This window comes from Oncorhynchus clarkii, chromosome 12 (assembly GCF_045791955.1).
Source record: "Oncorhynchus clarkii lewisi isolate Uvic-CL-2024 chromosome 12, UVic_Ocla_1.0, whole genome shotgun sequence".
In the NCBI taxonomy this organism is placed as follows: domain Eukaryota; kingdom Metazoa; phylum Chordata; class Actinopteri; order Salmoniformes; family Salmonidae; genus Oncorhynchus; species Oncorhynchus clarkii.
In genome coordinates, this window is record NC_092158.1 from 10,037,846 (window position 1) to 10,057,562 (window position 19,717).

General features: G+C 47.1%; 1 protein-coding gene across 9 annotated transcripts in view; it reads left to right on the plus strand.

Moving 5' to 3' along the window:
* Nucleotides 1–19,717, plus strand: part of LOC139422690 (probable E3 ubiquitin-protein ligase HERC1) — a 111,945-nt gene that overhangs the window by 19,326 nt on the left and 72,902 nt on the right. For all 9 annotated transcript variants that reach the window (XM_071173902.1, XM_071173903.1, XM_071173894.1 and 6 more), the window contains exons 13-23: nucleotides 3,278–3,412; nucleotides 5,246–5,411; nucleotides 5,651–5,776; nucleotides 6,914–7,147; nucleotides 7,636–7,788; nucleotides 8,114–8,246; nucleotides 10,940–11,140; nucleotides 12,557–12,772; nucleotides 13,376–13,549; nucleotides 14,146–14,260; nucleotides 14,859–14,985. In XM_071173902.1, coding sequence (XP_071030003.1) covers nucleotides 3,278–3,412; nucleotides 5,246–5,411; nucleotides 5,651–5,776; nucleotides 6,914–7,147; nucleotides 7,636–7,788; nucleotides 8,114–8,246; nucleotides 10,940–11,140; nucleotides 12,557–12,772; nucleotides 13,376–13,549; nucleotides 14,146–14,260; nucleotides 14,859–14,985 — 1,780 coding nt within the window. The remainder of the gene's footprint in view (nucleotides 1–3,277; nucleotides 3,413–5,245; nucleotides 5,412–5,650; nucleotides 5,777–6,913; nucleotides 7,148–7,635; nucleotides 7,789–8,113; nucleotides 8,247–10,939; nucleotides 11,141–12,556; nucleotides 12,773–13,375; nucleotides 13,550–14,145; nucleotides 14,261–14,858; nucleotides 14,986–19,717) is intronic.

Here is a 19,717-nt window from a genome sequence, read left to right on the forward strand (position 1 = left end):
AGAAAGAGTAACCGTTTGAATTGAAAACAGTCATGCTAGCTATATGTATTCAAAGCCAGTGATGCCTCCTGAACAGTACCCAGAAAGAGTAACCGTTTGAATTGAAAACAGTCATGCTAGCTATATGTATTCAAAGCCAGTGATGCCTCCTGAACACTACCCAGAAAGAGTAACCGTTTGAATTGAAAACAGTCATGCTAGCTATATGTATTCAAAGCCAGTGGTGCCTCCTGAACACTACCCAGAAAGAGTAACCGTTTGAATTGAAAACAGTCAAGCTAGCTATATGTATTCAAAGCCAGTGATGCCTCCTGAACACTACCCAGAAAGAGTAACCGTTTGAATTGAAAACAGTCAAGCTAGCTATATGTATTCAAAGCCAGTGATGCCTCCTGAACACTACCCAGAAAGAGTAACCGTTTGAATTGAAAACAGTCAAGCTAGCTATATGTATTCAAAGCCAGTGATGCCTCCTGAACACTACCCAGAAAGAGTAACCGTTTGAATTGAAAACAGTCAAGCTAGCTATATGTATTCAAAGCCAGTGATGCCTCCTGAACACTACCCAGATAGAGTAACCGTTTGAATTGAAAACAGTCATGCTAGCTATATGTATTCAAAGCCAGTGATGCCTCCTGAACACTACCCAGAAAGAGTAACCGTTTGAATTGAAAACAGTCATGCTAGCTATATGTATTCAAAGCCAGTGGTGCCTCCTGAACACTACCCAGAAAGAGTAACCGTTTGAATTGAAAACAGTCATGCTAGCTATATGTATTCAAAGCCAGTGGTGCCTCCTGAACACTACCCAGAAAGAGTAACCGTTTGAATTGAAAACAGTCAAGCTAGCTATATGTATTCAAAGCCAGTGATGCCTCCTGAACACTACCCAGAAAGAGTAACCGTTTGAATTGAAAACAGTCAAGCTAGCTATATGTATTCAAAGCCAGTGATGCCTCCTGAACACTACCCAGAAAGAGTAACCGTTTGAATTGAAAACAGTCAATTTAGCTATATGTATTCAAAGCCAGTGATGCCTCCTGAACACTACCCAGAAAGAGTAACCGTTTGAATTGAAAACAGTCAAGCTAGCTATATATATTCAAAGCCAGTGATGCCTCCTGAACACTACACAGAAAGAGTAACCTTTGAATTGAAAACAGTCAAGCTAGCTTTATGTATTCAAAGCCAGTGATGCCTCCTGAACACTACCCAGAAAGAGTAACCGTTTGAATTGAAAACAGTCAAGCTAGCTATATGTATTCAAAGCCAGTGATGCCTCCTGAACACTACCCAGAAAGAGTAACCGTTTGAATTGAAAACAGTCATGCTAGCTCTATGTATTCAAAGCCAGTGATGCCTCCTGAACACTACCCAGAAAGAGTAACCGTTTGAATTGAAAACAGTCATGCTAGCTATATGTATTCAAAGCCAGTGATGCCTCCTGAACACTACCCAGAAAGAGTAACCGTTTGAATTGAAAACAGTCATGCTAGCTATATGTATTCAAAGCCAGTGATGCCTCCTGAACACTACCCAGAAAGAGTAACCGTTTGAATTGAAAACAGTCATGCTAGCTATATGTATTCAAAGCCAGTGATGCCTCCTGAACACTACCCAGAAAGAGTAACCGTTTGAATTGAAAACAGTCATGCTAGCTATATGTATTCAAAGCCAGTGGTGCCTCCTGAACACTACCCAGAAAGAGTAACCGTTTGAATTGAAAACAGTCATGCTAGCTATATGTATTCAAAGCCAGTGATGCCTCCTGAACACTACCCAGAAAGAGTAACCGTTTGAATTGAAAACAGTCATGCTAGCTATATGTATTCAAAGCCAGTGATGCCTCCTGAACACTACCCAGAAAGAGTAACCGTTTGAATTGAAAACAGTCATGCTAGCTATATGTATTCAAAGCCAGTGGTGCCTCCTGAACACTACCCAGAAAGAGTAACCGTTTGAATTGAAAACAGTCATGCTAGCTATATGTATTCAAAGCCAGTGGTGCCTCCTGAACACTACCCAGAAAGAGTAACCGTTTGAATTGAAAACAGTCATGCTAGCTATATGTATTCAAAGCCAGTGGTGCCTCCTGAACACTACCCAGAAAGAGTAACCGTTTGAATTGAAAACAGTCAAGCTAGCTATATGTATTCAAAGCCAGTGATGCCTCCTGAACACTACCCAGAAAGAGTAACCGTTTGAATTGAAAACAGTCAAGCTAGCTATATGTATTCAAAGCCAGTGATGCCTCCTGAACACTACCCAGAAAGAGTAACCGTTTGAATTGAAAACAGTCAAGCTAGCTATATGTATTCAAAGCCAGTGATGCCTCCTGAACACTACCCAGATAGAGTAACCGTTTGAATTGAAAACAGTCATGCTAGCTATATGTATTCAAAGCCAGTGATGCCTCCTGAACACTACCCAGAAAGAGTAACCGTTTGAATTGAAAACAGTCATGCTAGCTATATGTATTCAAAGCCAGTGATGCCTCCTGAACACTACCCAGAAAGAGTAACCGTTTGAATTGAAAACAGTCATGCTAGCTATATGTATTCAAAGCCAGTGGTGCCTCTTGAACACTACCCAGAAAGAGTAACCGTTTGAATTGAAAACAGTCATGCTAGCTATATGTATTCAAAGCCAGTGGTGCCTCCTGAACACTACCCAGAAAGAGTAACCGTTTGAATTGAAAACAGTCAAGCTAGCTATATGTATTCAAAGCCAGTGATGCCTCCTGAACACTACCCAGAAAGAGTAACCGTTTGAATTGAAAACAGTCAAGGTAGCTATATGTATTCAAAGCCAGTGATGCCTCCTGAACACTACCCAGAAAGAGTAACCGTTTGAATTGAAAACAGTCAAGCTAGCTATATGTATTCAAAGCCAGTGATGCCTCCTGAACACTACCCAGAAAGAGTAACCGTTTGAATTGAAAACAGTCAAGCTAGCTATATGTATTCAAAGCCAGTGATGCCTCCTGAACACTACCCAGAAAGAGTAACCGTTTGAATTGAAAACAGTCAAGCTAGCTATATGTATTCAAAGCCACATTCTATCCTTGTTTGATGGATGAAAAAAACAAAAAAAAGATATTTCGTCTGACAGCTATTTGTCCTCTTGTATCTGTGTTCTTCTGATCTCATCTTGCAGCTCAGGCATTGCATTATTCATTGATTTGTTTATAAAAATGAGTTATTCCTGGACAGGCAGGTTGCTTGTTTCATTATTTATTTACTTATTTTAATTTTTTATTTTCTCCTGGGCTGGACAGGCAGTTGGTGGCATGGCATAGACCGTTCTGTGTGGACCTGGAGGAGAGCACCTTTACCTACCTTCGTAGTTTCCTGGAGAGATACTGTGACGGGATAGGAGGAGAAATGCCCCCTGCACCCTTCCCTTCCAGGAGGTAAAACAACATGCCTCCTGCACTCATCCCCTCCAAGAGGTACAACATGCCCCCTGCACTCATCCCCTCCAAGAGGTACAACATGCCCCCTGCACTCATCCCCTCCAAGAGGTACAACATGCCCCCTGCACTCATCCCCTCCAGGAGGTAAAACAACATGCCCCCTGCACCCATCCCCTCCAAGAGGTACAACATGCCCCCTGCACTCATCCCCTCCAGGAGGTAAAACAACATGCCCCCTGCACTCATCCCTTCCAGGAGGTAAAACAACATGCCCCCTGCACTCATCCCTTCCAGGAGGTAAAACAACATGCCCCCTGCACCCATCCCTTCCAGGAGGTAAAACAACATTCCCCCTGCACTCATCCCTTCCAGGAGGTAAAACAACATGCCCCCTGCACTCATCCCTTCCAGGAGGTAAAACAACATGCCCCCTACACCCACCCCCTCCAAGAGGTACAACATGCCCCCTGCACTCATCCCTTCCAAGAGGTAAACCACATGCCCCCTTCCTCTCCAAGAGGTTGAACAACATATCCCTTTCCTCTCCAAGAGGTTGAACAACATATCCCTTTCCTCTCCAAGAGGTTGAACAACATATCCCCTTCCTCTCCAAGAGGTTAAACAACATATCCCCTTCCTCTCCAAGAGGTTGAACAACATATCCCTTTCCTCTCCGAAGAGGTTGAACAACATATCCCCTTCCCTCCAAGAGGTTGAACAACATATCCCTTTCCTCTCCAAGAGATTGAACAACATATCCCCTTCCTCTCCAAGAGGTTGAACAACATATCCCCTTCCTCTCCAAGATGTTGAACAACATGCCCCCTTCCCCTCCAAGAGGTTAAACAACATGCCCCCTTCCCCTCCAAGAGGTAAAACCACATGCCCCCTTCCCCTCCAAGAGGTTGAACAACATATCCCTTTCCTCTCCAAGAGGTTAAACAACATATCCCTTTCCTCTCCAAGAGGTTGAACAACATATCCCCTTCCTCTCCAAGAGGTTAAACAACATATCCCCTTCCTCTCCAAGAGGTTGAACAACATATCCCTTTCCTCTCCAAGAGGTTGAACAACATATCCCCTTCCTCTCCAAGAGGTTGAACAACATATCCCTTTCCTCTCCAAGAGGTTGAACAACATATCCCCTTCCTCTCCAAGAGGTTAAACAACATATCCCCTTCCTCTCCAAGAGGTTGAACAACATATCCCTTTCCTCTCCAAGAGGTTGAACAACATATCCCCTTCCTCTCCAAGAGGTTGAACAACATATCCCTTTCCTCTCCAAGAGGTTGAACAACATATCCCCTTCCTCTCCAAGAGGTTTTAAACAACATATCCCTTTCCTCTCCAAGAGGTTGAACAACATATCCCTTTCCTCTCCGAAGAGGTTGAACATGCCCCCTGTTAGTAAGAGCGTGACTCTAGTAAGACCAAGGTCATGGGTTCAATTCCTGCAGTGGTCAACAATCCTACTTGTGTATGTCAAAACAGAGTAAGCATTTATACCTTGTCTTACTGTAATCACTTTCGAGATAACAGGGCCAATGATCTTACCAACACAACATTAGCACAAATGCCTCTCCTGAGAGGAGTGATCATTTTATATGGTTATGAACGCTCCCTCTGTCTCTTCCTCGCTCCCTCCCTCTATTCAAGGGGAAACTTGGCACAAGTCGAGGCATGTAGTGAAGCTGGAGGACATATGGCCTCATCTGAAGGACAGTTACTGAGACTCACTATCTCTTGCTCTCTCTCTCCTCTCTCTCTCTCCCCTCCCTCTGCCTCTCTCTTCTCTTTCTATCTTTCTCTCTCTCTGTCTCTCTCTCTCAGGGAGCACCACCAGTTTGTCTTGCTGTGTATGAAGCTGCTGTCCATACACCTCTCTCTAGCCCATGCTGGGGGCACAGGGGCCACAGTACTAGGGGCCCAAGGGAGGCCCCTCCGAAACCTGCTCTTCAGGCTCATAGACTCCAGTGTACCTGAATCCATACAACAGGTACAACAGACACGATCAATGTCACCATATCGAGCTTATCTTAATAAAGACACCATAGCTAGATTTGTGAAAGAAGTAACTAAAATGGTAGTAAATATTCTAAGCTTTTCAATAGACTCATTAGAACTACTAATGCAATTGTTTGCAGGCATTCAGTCTACTATGTTCTGTTGTATATATCCCAGAGGTCCCCAGCCCGTGCTGAACTATCACTGTGTTGTGTTGTGTGTGTTCCCCAGGCGGTGATGAACACTCTGTCCATCGGAGCATCTCTGCTGTTGCCCCCCCTCAGGGAGAGAACTGAACTGCTCCACTCACTGCTACCTCAGGGCCCAGAGAGCTGGGAGAGCCTCTCTAAAGGACAGGTAGCTAAACACACCTAGCCTAGCCTACTGCTTCCTTAGGGCCCAGAGAGCTGGGAGAGCCTCTAAAGAACAGGTAGCTAAACACACCTAGCCTAGCCTACTGCTACCTCAGGGCCCAGAGAGCCTCTCTAAAGAACAGGTAGCTAAACACACCTAGCCTAGCCTACTGCTACCTCAGGGCCCAGAGAGCTGGGAGAGCCTCTCTAAAGGACAGGTAGCTAAACACACCTAGCCTACTGCTTCCTTAGGGCCCAGAGAGCTGGGAGAGCCTTTCTAAAGGACAGGTAGCTAAACACACCTAGCCTAGCCTACTGCTTCCTTAGGGCCCAGAGAGCTGGGAGAGCCTCTAAAGAACAGGTAGCTAAACACACCTAGCCTAGCCTACTGCTACCTCAGGGCCCAGAGAGCCTCTCTAAAGAACAGGTAGCTAAACACACCTAGCCTAGCCTACTGCTACCTCAGGGCCCAGAGAGCTGGGAGTGCCTCTCTAAAGGACAGGTAGCTAAACACACCTAGCCTAGCCTACTGCTACCTCAGGGCCTAAAGACCCTCTCTAAAGAACAGGTAGCTAAACACACCTAGCCTAGCCTACTGCTACCTCAGGGCCCAGATAGCCTCTCTAAAGGACAGGCAGCTAAACACACCTAGCCTAGCCTACTGCTACCTCAGGGCCCAGAGAGCCTTTCTAAAGAACAGGTAGCTAAACACACCTAGCCTACTGCTACCTCAGGGCCCAGATAGCCTTTCTAAAGAACAGGTAGCTAAACACACCTAGCCTAGCCTACTGCTACCTCAGGGACCAGAGAGCCTCTCTAAAGGACAGGCAGCTAAACACACCTAGCCTAGCCTACTGCTACCTCAGGGCCCAGAGAGCCTTTCTAAAGAACAGGTAGCTAAACACACCTAGCCTACTGCTACCTCAGGGCCCAGATAGCCTTTCTAAAGAACAGGTAGCTAAACACACCTAGCCTAGCCTACTGCTACCTCAGGGACCAGAGAGCCTCTCTAAAGGACAGGCAGCTAAACACACCTAGCCTAGCCTACTGCTACCTCAGAGCCCAGAGAGCCTCTCTATAGGACCGGTAACTAAACACACCTAGCCTAACCCTTCATGTCCTACCTTCCTCTCCCCCCTAGCGTCTGCAGTTGGACATGGTTCTGAACAGCCTCCAGGAGCAGTCCCATGTGGCCTCTCTGCTGGGGTACTCCTCTCCTGGGGAGCTGACTGCTGGGGCTGGCCCCCTGGGGCCACCCCTGGCCCTGACCTCCAGCCCAGATCGGCCCAGCCCCAGCCCAGAGGCCCTCCACGACCATCTCCACCTGGCTGAGATGCTGCTCAAGACCCTGTTGCTCAGCATCGGATTCTACACGGTACAACTGGCAGTTTTTTTTATTTTTTTGATTTATTTTACCTTTATTTAACTAGGCAAGTCAGTTAAGAACAAACTCTTATTTTCAACGACGGCCAATGACGGCCTGTTCAGGGGCAGAACGACAGATTTGTACCTTGTCAGCTCGGGGATATGAACTTGCAACCTTTCGGATACTAGTCCAACGCTCTAACCACTAGGCTACCCTGGCAGTGGGGGGGAGGTGTACTGCATTAACACTTATTTGTGTGGAATAGATTAGAAACGTTGGTTGTGGGATCTATTCAATTGTTTGTGGACCATCACAAGTATGCTGTAATTTTTCCCTTTTGTATGAATGATCATTTTTCTCCATACACCTAGAAACCTGATGGGTGTTCGTTAAAAACACCATGTCTCCAGCTTCTCATCTATACATGTGTCAGCAAAAGTTTAATAGAGGGTTGTAACGCTGGGTAATAATGGGCTGCTTCCTGCCCTGCCCTGCAGGAACGGGCGTTTGGTGAGCTGGAGAAGAACAGTGACAAGCAGCAGTCCAGCCGGTCCCAGAGACAGACAGATCCTCCCTCTCACTTCCACCACCTCTTGTCAGCCCTGCACAAACACCTGCTGGCCCATTGTTACAGCCAGACCAACACAGAGGTACTGGCCCATTGTTACAGCCAGACCAACACAGAGGTACTGGCCCATTGTTACAGCCAGACCAACACAGAGGTACTGGTCCATTGTTACAGCCAGACCAACACAGAGGTACTGGCCCATTGTTGGTACTGGTCCATTTTTACCTTCTACTGTACATGGTTAGATTTTTTAGTTTGACATTCTACAGATTTCGCGTGAGATACGTTGCTGCTGTATCCTGGAGCCATCTTGGAAAAGTTATGTAATATATTATTGAATTCTAAGAGAGTATGCGAGTTGCTGTGAGGCGCTCAATTCCTTACTTCCGCCTGTCTTACCCCTCTAGGATGACAGCAGTGTGACGTTGCTCCACAAACACCTGTGTCTGCTGCTACCCTACACTGCCGAGACCTTCAGGAGGTCCACCATCTTACTGGAGGAGAGCTCTCTGGACAAGCACGTCATCCACAAGCTACACAGTAAGAGATCGATGCCTTATACACCCGTATGAATATAAGAGTTTATCCATATGTATAGGGCCTATATATGAGCCCAAGCCTGAAAAAATCTAATAATGATTGTGCCGTTATACAATACATAACCCACCGCATATTACACCTGGCAGAGAAACATTCAAAAAAAGACTGAAGATATATTTGCTACATAAATGGTCTAGCCTAAATTAAATTCAGAGTTCGCCTACAGTTGTAGTGAATTAGTATTTGATTTTGAATACCCTAGTAAATAGGGCATTTTTTGTAGTTTTCATAATGAATAGGCTGACCCATTACCTTTTAACAACAGAATATCTCACCACCGTGCGTTTCCATCTGCTCTCTGTCCTTCATTCCTTTCTCCAGTGTGCAGAGAGAGGGGATGTCAACAGTTGAATGAAATATCTTTCTTTATGAAAACATGTTACAATCGATGTTCCTGAGCAGATTTCACTTAGTTTCCTCGAATTAAGCGCTGGGTAGTTTCAGGAGCAGGGGGTTTGAAAGCACATGGCATAAAGAGTTTGGATGCGATAATATCACCTGTCGCACGGCGAAATATGAGTGAAACGACCCGGAGGGAAAGTGGCATCCAGTCGCTTTTCCAGTGCGTACGGATTACATGTATTTTTCCCCTTGCCCCTGTTCCTGACGATTTGATAATGGCCCCTTTTTTAAATCAAAACTCATTTGACATATTAGTCGAGATTAAATTGAGAATAGTCTGATGGGTGAAAATATGATCACTTGATTAGAGAACAGCGTGTGCAGCCAGAGGCAAGGAGCCGAGAGCAAGCTTTTTTTTTTTTTTTGCTACTTTCTCAAATCCTCAATAGCCTGTAGTCAGACCATACAGTGCCTTGCAAAAGTATTCATCCCCCTTGGCGTTTTTCCTATTTCCTTGCATTACAACCTGTAATTTAAATAGATTTTTTGCATATGTATTCACCCCCTTTGCTATGAATACCCTAAATAAGATCTGGTGCAACCAATTACCTTCAGAAGTCACATAATTAGTTAAATAAAGTCCACCTGTTTGCAATCACATGATCTGTCACATGATCTCAGTATATATACACCTGTTCTGAATCTGCAACACCACTAAGCAAGCAGCACCACCATGCAAGCAGCACCACCATGCAAGCAGCACCACCATGAAGACCAAGGAGTTCTCCAAACAGGTCAGGGACAAAGTTGTGGAGAAGTACAGATCAGGGTTGGGTTCTAAAAAAATATCAGAAACTTTGAACATCCCATGGAGCACAATGAAATCCATTATAAGAAATTGAAAGAATATGGCACCACAACAAACCTGCCAAGAGAGGGCCGCCCACAAAAACTCAGACCAGACAAGGAGGGCATTAATCAGAGAGGCAACAAAGAGACCAAAGATAACCCTGAAGGAGCTGCAAAGCTCCACAGCGGAGATTAGAGTATCTGTCCATAGGACCACTTTAAGCCGTACACTCTACAGAGCTGGGCTTTACGGAAGAGTGGCCAGAAAAAGCAATTTCTTAAAGAAAAAAATTAACAAACACGTTTGGTGTTCGCCAAAAGGCATGTGGGAGACTCCCCAAACATATGGAAGAAGGTACTCTGGTCAAATTGAGCTTTTTGGCCATCAAGGAAAACACTGTCTGGCGCAAACCCAACACCTCTCATCACCCCGAAAATATCGTGGCAGCATCATGCTGTGGGGATGTTTTTCATCAGCTGAGACTGGAAAACTGGTCAGAATTGAAGGAATGATGGATGGCGCTAAATACAGGGAAGTTCTTGAGGGAAACCTGTTTCAGTCTTTCAGAGATTTGAGACTGGGACAGAGATTCACCTTCCAGCAGGCCAATGACCCTAAGCATACTGCTAAAGCAACACTCGAGTGGTTTAAGGGGAAACATTTAAATGTCTTGGAATGGCCTAGTCAAAGCCCAGACCTCAATCCAATTGAGAATCTGTGGTATGACTTAAAGATTGCTGTACACCAGCGGAACCCATCCTACTTGAAATGGCTGGAGCAGTTTTGCCTTGAAGAATGAGCAAAATCCCAGTGGCTAGATCTACCAAGCTTATAGAGACTTACGCCAAGAGACTTGCAGCTGTAATTGCTGCAAAAGGTGGCTCTACAAAGTGGAGGGGGGGGGGGGGGTGAATAGTTATACACTCTCAACTTTTCAGGTACTTTTTGTCTGATTTCTTGTTTCACAATAAAAAATATGTTGCATCTTCAAAGTCGTAGGCATGTTGTGTAAATCAAATGATACGACCCGGTGAATACCTTTGCAAGCCACTGTATATGTTTTGATTTCTAAGACATTCTAAGGTTTGTATCATTCACAACTAAAGTTTCCAAATAACTCTAAATCTAGCAAATAGGACCAGTTTCAAATCATCTATTTTTTTTGCTCAACATAGTAACTTCATATGCGGATTCTCGCTCAGGAATGGGGAAAAATATCCTTTAATTTCATTCTTCTTACTTTAAACTAATTTAAAATAATGGCACAGGACTTATAAGCATATCTCATGTGGTGTTGTGGTAATACGGTCACTGCAACAGCCCTAAATACAACTTTTTCCTCATTTGTGTTACTCAACTGGAGACGTAGCGGCCTTGACGTACCACATAAGCTGACAAAGCTCTTCTGAATCTCCCTCCTCTCTCCCTCCTCTCCCCCTAGCGGTGCTCCTGAGCTCTGTAGCGGGCAGCCTGCTGTGCCAGGTCATGTATTCCCTGTTGCTGCTACCCCTGTGGGTGGTACGCCCGCTGCTCACCCACCTGCTCTGTCTGCTGGAGCACCTCAATGAGTTCAACTGCCTGCTGCCAGACACTGCCCTGCTGGAAGAGAGGGAGCTGGAGGCGGCGTGTTCAGGACAGCTGGGTAGGTGTCGACTGGAGGCTGTGTGTTCAGGACCGCTGGGTAGGTGTCGACTGGAGGCTGTGTGTTCAGGACCGCTGGGTAGGTGTCGACTGGAGGCCGTGTGTTCAGGACCGCTGGGTAGGTGTCGACTGGAGGCCGTGTGTTCAGGACCGCTGGGTAGGTGTCGACTGGAGGCCGTGTGTTCAGGACCGCTGGGTAGGTGTCGACTGGAGGCCGTGTGTTCAGGACCGCTGGGTAGGTGTCGACTGGAGGCCGTGTGTTCAGGACCGCTGGGTAGGTGTCGACTGGAGGCCGTGTGTTCAGGACCGCTGGGTAGGTGTCGACTGGAGGCAACATGTTCAGGACCGCTGGGTAGGTGTCGACTGGAGGCAGTGTGTTCAGGACTGCTGGGTAGGTGTCGACTGGAGGCAACATGTTCAGGACCGCTGGGTAGGTGTTGACTGGAGGCAACATGTTCAGGACTGCTGGGTAGGTGTCGACTGGAGGCCGTGTGTTCAGGACCGCTGGGTAGGTGTCGACTGGAGGCCGTGTGTTCAGGACCGCTGGGTAGGTGTCGACTGGAGGCCGTGTGTTCAGGACCGCTGGGTAGGTGTCGACTGGAGGCCGTGTGTTCAGGACCGCTGGGTAGGTGTCGACTGGAGGCAACATGTTCAGGACCGCTGGGTAGGTGTCGACTGGAGGCAGTGTGTTCAGGACTGCTGGGTAGGTGTCGACTGGAGGCAACATGTTCAGGACCGCTGGGTAGGTGTTGACTGGAGGCAACATGTTCAGGACTGCTGGGTAGGTGTTGACTGGAGGCCGTGTGTTCAGGACTGCTGGGTAGGTGTCGACTGGAGGCCGTGTGTTCAGGACCGCTGGGTAGGTGTCGACTGGAGGCCGTGTGTTCAGGACCGCTGGGTAGGTGTGGACTGGAGGCAGTGTGTTCAGGACTGCTGGGTAGGTGTCGACTGGAGGCAACATGTTCAGGACTGCTGGGTAGGTGTCGACTGGAGGCAACATGTTCAGGACTGCTGGGTAGGTGTCGACTGGAGGCAACATGTTCAGGACTGCTGGGTAGGTGTCGACTGGAGGCAACATGTTCAGGACTGCTGGGTAGGACATTTGGGGGGGTTACTTCGTCCCCAGACTGGCTAATTGCCCAAAGCGTGTCTGGGAACAAGATTACTAGGGGGAGAGGGTTTCAAGCCCCTGACAGTATGCACCACCCGACCAGTCATGGATAGCCAATGGCATTGTTCTGTTGGGACACTGAGAGACAGGAAGAAAGATGGAGATCATTTAATAAACAGGAAGCAAAATAACTTTTTGCGTGTTAACAGAATGTCTGATTTTAAGATGCTTGCTGCATAGAAGTAGAAAATGTAGTCCAGGAGCTCCTTATTGTCATGATGTTATGGATTAATTCTGTGCTTCCAGATGACGCTGAAAGGGCAGGTCCTAGCCATGGAGGGGCGGAGGACGACGGATGGGTGTGGCTTCTGGACCTGGAGAGATCTGTGGCGCTGGCGATTGGACGCTGCCTGGGCGGGATGCTGCAGGGACCGCCCCCCTCTGTCCAAGAGAGGACATCAGAATACTGGCTTTGTAACCCTCTCCTCAGGAACGGACTGGAGATGGACTTTGAACAACTGGGTGTGTAATGACACACACACAAACATTGACCTGTATGGGAATGTTTGTTCTAGTAATTATATTTCTATGACATGACACACGCCAACCATGATGACCAGCATTTGTTCAATCTTTAAAAAAAAATAAATCTCAAGTCTAATTCCTGGTCAAGTACAGTAGTAGATCAGAAAATAAACTAGTTGTGGGGTGTTTAGGTTGTCAGTTAAGTACAAATTGTTATTTACAATGACAGCCTACCGGGGAACAGTAGGTTAACTGCCTTGTTCAGGGGCAGAACGACAGATTTTTGCCTTGTCAGCTCGGGGATTCGATCCAGCAACCTTTCGGGTTACTGGCCCAACGTAATGGATAACCACTAGGTTACCTGCCCCCCCCAAATTCTTCTTTCACCTCCTCACCATGGTAGTAATACCAGTATTGTCCCCTCAGCCAGTAACTTGCAGGTAACAGGGTAAAAAAAATATCATATTGAGACAAATACGTGTCCACACAGTGTTGAATTCTTCTACAGTTTATTGAGTGCAGAATTTCACCCCGAAGGCCTTCATCAGGCTTTTCATTGTAATAATAAATGCCTGTGTTATTGTGTGTCTGTCCCTGCAGACTCCAGCACAGCGTGGCTCACCGAGGCAGTGCTGCTTGGCTGTCCTGATGCCAAGCTGGCAGACCTGTGTTTGAGCGAGGAGAACAGCATGTTGATGGAGCTGGCTCTAGGATCTTCTAGGGAGCCTGCCGGAGGCCTGTGGAGGAAGATGAAGGAGTACGCCATCAGCAGGGGTAGGGCTAAGAGGAGACAGATGCATGCACACACACACACGCATGCGCGCACACACACACACACAGATGCACGCACACACACACACACACACACACACACACACACACAGATGCATGCACACACAGACACACACACAGATGCATGCACACACACACACACACACACAGATGCATGCACGTACGCATGCACACAAACACACACACACACAGATGCATGCACATACGCATGTACACACACACACACACACACACACACACACACACACACACACACACACACACACACACACACACACACACACACACAGTAACACTGTGACATCCTGTGTGGGTGATAATGACTTCAGTGACTGTGAGAGGCTATTCATAAAGTGTGTTTCCAGAGGAAGGACGCTTTATCAGATTATAAAATCATAAAAGCAGTATCTCTTGTCTACAGTGTCTTGTTCTTGGGTACCGTCATTCATTAGAGTTATCCTGAATGAATATGATGCTGACGTCACCATCAACCCAATACCTTTTTGAGACCTCCGATTTAGAGAGGTCGTAGGTCATTTGTGTTTTGAATAAACCGTTCTGTGTTATAACCTTGGCAGACTGGGATAACAGCGGTCCCTCGGGTGACTCCCTGTTAGAGACGGCGTGTCGCTGCAGCCTGGCTGCTCTCCTCAAACACACAGGGCTACAGGATGAGGCCTACTGGCAGGACAAGTGAGTGGAGCTGCTTAAATAAGCTGTGATAGGATTTTCAAATACAGAGATACAAGTTTTTTCTTAAAGGGGTACTTCAAGATTTTGGCAATGAAGCCATTTGTTTACTTCCCCAGAGTCAGATGCACTCATGGATACCAATTTTATTTCTCTGCGTTGCTAACTCACGCTAGCCCAATTGCTGGCTGGCATTAGCACAATGACTGGGAGGTTATGGGTATCAGCCAGAATGGTAGTAGATCCCCATAGACTTCCAGTCATTGCGCTAATGCTAGTTAGCTTTGGCTCACCAAACAACCTCTATCTTCCTTCATACTGGACACAGAGACATACTAATCGCATCCATTAGTTCATCTGACTCTGGGGAAGTAGACAAAGGGCCTCGTTGCCAAAATACCAATGTATCCCTTTAATTCTCAGGTACTGAAACCCTACATTTGACCCATTTCTGACTTCATTTCAATCTGTGGCTGGATATTTTATGAGATGTATCCAACATGGGTCTCTAGAGCAGATGAAATGGCTCCAGTCCTTCAATGTGTATTGTGTGTGCCAGGAGAATGATGTATCATAACGTAATACCTCTTCTCCTTGTCAGGTACGAGCCGTGTGAGATGCTGATAGAGATCTATGAGATGGTGTATAAGATCAGGAGTGCTCTGCTGGCACACAAAGACTCTCCAGTGACTACAGCCAACACACAGGCCCTGGCTAACAGCAAACAGGTAGGACTACAGCCAACAAGCAGGCCCTGGCTAACAGTAAACAGGTAGGACTACAGCCAACAAGCAGGCCCTGGCTAACAGCAAACAGGTAGGACTACAGCCAACAAGCAGGCCCTGGCTAACAGCAAACCGGTATTACCCATGAACAGATAACTGGACAGATGTGCAGGACTGTTAGCCAGGATTATTCCTATGGCATTGAGGAGTACACCACATCAGTCATTGGCTTCATCAATAAGTGCATCAATGACGTCGTCCCCACAGTGACTGTACGTACCCCAACCAGAAGCCATGGATTACAAGCAACATCCACACTGAGCTAAAGGGAGGAGCTGCCGCTTTCAAGAAGCGGGACTCTAACCCAGAAGCTTATAAGAAATCCCGCCATGCCCTCTGACGAACCATCAAACAGGCAAAGCGTCAATACAGGACTAAGATCGAATTGTACTACACCGGCTCTGACGCTCGTCGGATGTGGCATGGCCTGCAAACCATTACAGACTATAAAGGGAAGCACAGCCGAGAGCTGCCCAGTGACATGAGCCTACCAGATAAATTACTTCTATGCTCGCTTCGAGGCAAAAAACACTGAAACATGCATGAGAGCATTAGCTGTTCCCGGAAGACTGTGTGATCACGCTCTCCGAAGTCGATGTGAGTAAGACCTTCAAACAGGTCAACATTCACAAGCCCGCAGGGCCAGACGGATTACCAGGACGTGTACTGCGAGCATGCAGTGACCAGCTGGCAAGTGTCTTCACTGACAAGTGTCTTCACTCTCTGTCCGAGTCTGTAATACCAAGATGTTTTAACAGACCACCATAGTCCCTGTCCCCAAGAACACTAAGGTAACCTGCCTAAATGTCTACCGACCCGTAGCACTCACGTCTGTAGCCATGAAGTGCTTTGAAAGGCTGGTCATGGCTCACATCCAAACACCATTATCCCAGAAAACCTAGACCCACTCAATTTGCATAACACCCTAACAGATCCACAGATGATGCAATCTCTACTGCACTCCACACTGCCCTTTCCCACCTGGACAAAGGAACACCTATGTGAGAATGTTTTTCATTGACTGCAGCTTAGCATTCAACACCATAGTGACATCAAAGCTCATCACTAAGCTAAGAACCCTGGGACTAAACACCTCCCTCTGCACCTGGATCCTGAACTTCCTGACGGGCCACCCCCAGGTGGTAAGTGTAGGTAACAACACATCCACCACGCTGATCCTCAACACATGGGCCCCTCAGGGATGCGTGCTCAGTCCCCTCCTGTACTATCTGTTCACTCATGACTGCACTGCCAGGCATGACTCCAACACCATCATTAAGTTTGCCGATGACACCACAGCCTGATCAACAACGAGACAGCCTATAGGGAGGAGGTCAGAGACCTGGCCATGTGGTGCCAGGACAACAACCTCTCCCTCAACGTGATCAAGAAAGATGAGATGATTGTGGACTACAGGAAAAAGAGGACCGAGCACGCCCCTATTCTCATCGACGGGGCTGTGGTGGAGCAGGTTGAGAGCTTCAAGTTCCTTGGCGTCCACATCACCAACACACACCAAGACATCGTGAAGAGGGTACGACAAAACCTATTCCCCCTCAGGAGACTGAAAATATTTGGCATGGGTCCTCAGATCCTCAAAAGATTATACAACTGCACCGTCAAGAGCATCCTGACTGGTTGCATCACTGCCTGGTATGGCAACTTCTCGGCCTCTGACCGCAAGGCACTACAGAGGGTAGTGTGTTCGTCCCAGTACATCACTGGGACCAAGCTTCCTGCCATCCAGGACCTCTATACCAGGCGGTGTCAGAGCAATGCCCTAACAATTGTCAAAGACCCTAGCCACCCTAGTCATAGACTGTTCTAGCGGCACCGGAGTGCCAAGTCTAGGTCCAAGAGGCTTCTAAACAGCTACTACCAACCAAGCCATAAGACTTTTGATCATCTAATCAAATGGCTACCCAGACTATTCGCATTGCCCCCGCCCCCCCTCTTTTACACCGCTGCTACTCTCTGTTGTTATCATCTATGCATAGTCACTTTAATAACTCTACCTACATGTACATATTACCTCAACTAACCGGTGCCCCCGCACATTGACACTGTACCGGTACCTCCTGTATATAGCCTCCACATTGACACTGTACCGGTACCTCCTGTATATAGTCTCCACATTGACACTGTACCGGTACCTCCTGTATATAGCCTCCACATTGACACTGTACCGGTACCTCCTGTATATAGCCTCCACATTGACACTGTAACGGTACCCCCTGTATATAGCCTCCACATTGACACTGTAACGGTACCCCCTGTATATAGCCTCCACATTGACACTGTACCGGTACCTCCTGTATATAGCCTCCACATTGACTCTGTACCGGTACCTCCTGTATATAGCCTCCACATTGACTCTGTACCGGTACCTCCTGTATATAGCCTCCACATTGACACTGTACTGGTACCTCCTGTATATAGCCTCCACATTGACACTGTACCGGTACCTCCTGTATATAGCCTCCACATTGACACTGTACCGGTACCTCCTGTATATAGCCTCCACATTGACACTGTACCGGTACCTCCTGTATATAGCCTCCACATTGACTCTGTACTGGTACCTCCTGTATATAGCCTCCACATTGACTCTGTACCAGTACCCCCTGTATATAGCCTCCACATTGACTCTGTACCGGTACCTCCTGTATATAGCCTCCACATTGACACTGTACTGGTACCCCCTGTATATAGCCTCCACATTGACTCTGTACCGTAATACCCTGTATATAGTCTCCACATTGACTCTGTACCGGTACCTCCTGTTTATAGCCTCCACATTGACTCTGTACCGGTACCTCCTGTATATAGCCTCCACATTGACACTGTACCGGTACCTCCTGTATATAGCCTCCACATTGACACTGTACCAGTACCTCCTGTATATAGTCTCCACATTGACTCTGTACCGGTACCCCCTGTATATAGCCTCCACATTGACTCTGTACCGGTACCCCCTGTATATAGCCTCCACATTGACTCTGTACCGGTACCTCCTGTATATAGCCTCCACATTGACACTGTACCGGTACCTCCTGTATATAGCCTCCACATTGACACTGTACCGGTACCACCTGTATATAGCCTCCACATTGACTCTGTACCAGTACCACCTGTATATAGCCTCCACATTGACTCTGTACCAGTACCCCCTGTATATAGCCTCCACATTGACACTGTACCGGTACCTCCTGTATACAGCCTCCACATTGACTCTGTACCGGTACCTCCTGTATATAGTCTCCACATTGACACTGTACCGGTACCTCCTGTATATAGTCTCCACATTGACACTGTACCGGTACCTCCTGTATATAGTCTCCACATTGACACTGTACCGGTACCTCCTGTATATAGTCTCCACATTGACACTGTACCGGTACCTCCTGTATATAGCCTCCACATTGACTCTGTACCGTAATACCCTGTATATAGTCTCCACATTGACTCTGTACCGGTACCCCCTGTATATAGCCTCCACATTGACACTGTACCGGTACCTCCTGTATATAGCCTCCACATTGACTCTGTACCGTAATACCCTGTATATAGTCTCCACATTGACTCTGTACCGGTACCCCCTGTATATAGCCTCCACATTGACTCTGTACCGTAATACCCTGTATATAGTCTCCACATTGACACTGTACCGGTACCTCCTGTATATAGCCTCCACATTGACTCTGTACCGTAATACCCTGTATATAGTCTCCACATTGACACTGTACCGGTACCTCCTGTATATAGTCTCCACATTGACTCTGTACCGGTACCTCCTGTATATAGCCTCCACATTGACTCTGTACCGGTACCTCCTGTATATAGTCTCCACATTGACTCTGTACCAGTACGCCCTGTATATAGCCTCCACATTGACTCTGTACCGGTACCTCCTGTATATAGTCTCCACATTGACTCTGTACCAGTACCTCCTGTATACAGCCTCCACATTGACACTGTACCGGTACCTCCTGTATATAGTCTCCACATTGACTCTGTACCGGTACCTCCTGTATATAGCCTCCACATTGACACTGTACCGGTACCCCCTGTATATAGCCTCCACATTGACTCTGTACTGGTACCTCCTGTATATAGCCTCCACATTGACACTGTACCGGTACCTCCTGTATATAGCCTCCACATTGACTCTGTACTGGTACCTCCTGTATATAGTCTCCACATTGACACTGTACCGGTACCTCCTGTATATAGTCTCCACATTGACACTGTACCGGTACCTCCTGTATATAGTCTCCACATTGACGCTGTACTGGTACCTCCTGTATATAGTCTCCACATTGACTCTGTACTGGTACCTCCTGTATATAGTCTCCACATTGACTCTGTACTGGTACCTCCTGTATATAGTCTCCACATTGACTCTGTACTGGTACCTCCTGTATATAGTCTCCACATTGACACTGTACCGGTACCTCCTGTATATAGCCTCCACATTGACACTGTACCGGTACCTCCTGTATATAGTCTCCACATTGACTCTGTACTGGTACCTCCTGTATATAGTCTCCACATTGACACTGTACCGGTACCTCCTGTATATAGTCTCCACATTGACTCTGTACCGGTACCTCCTGTATATAGTCTCCACATTGACTCTGTACCGGTACCTCCTGTATATAGCCTCCACATTGAC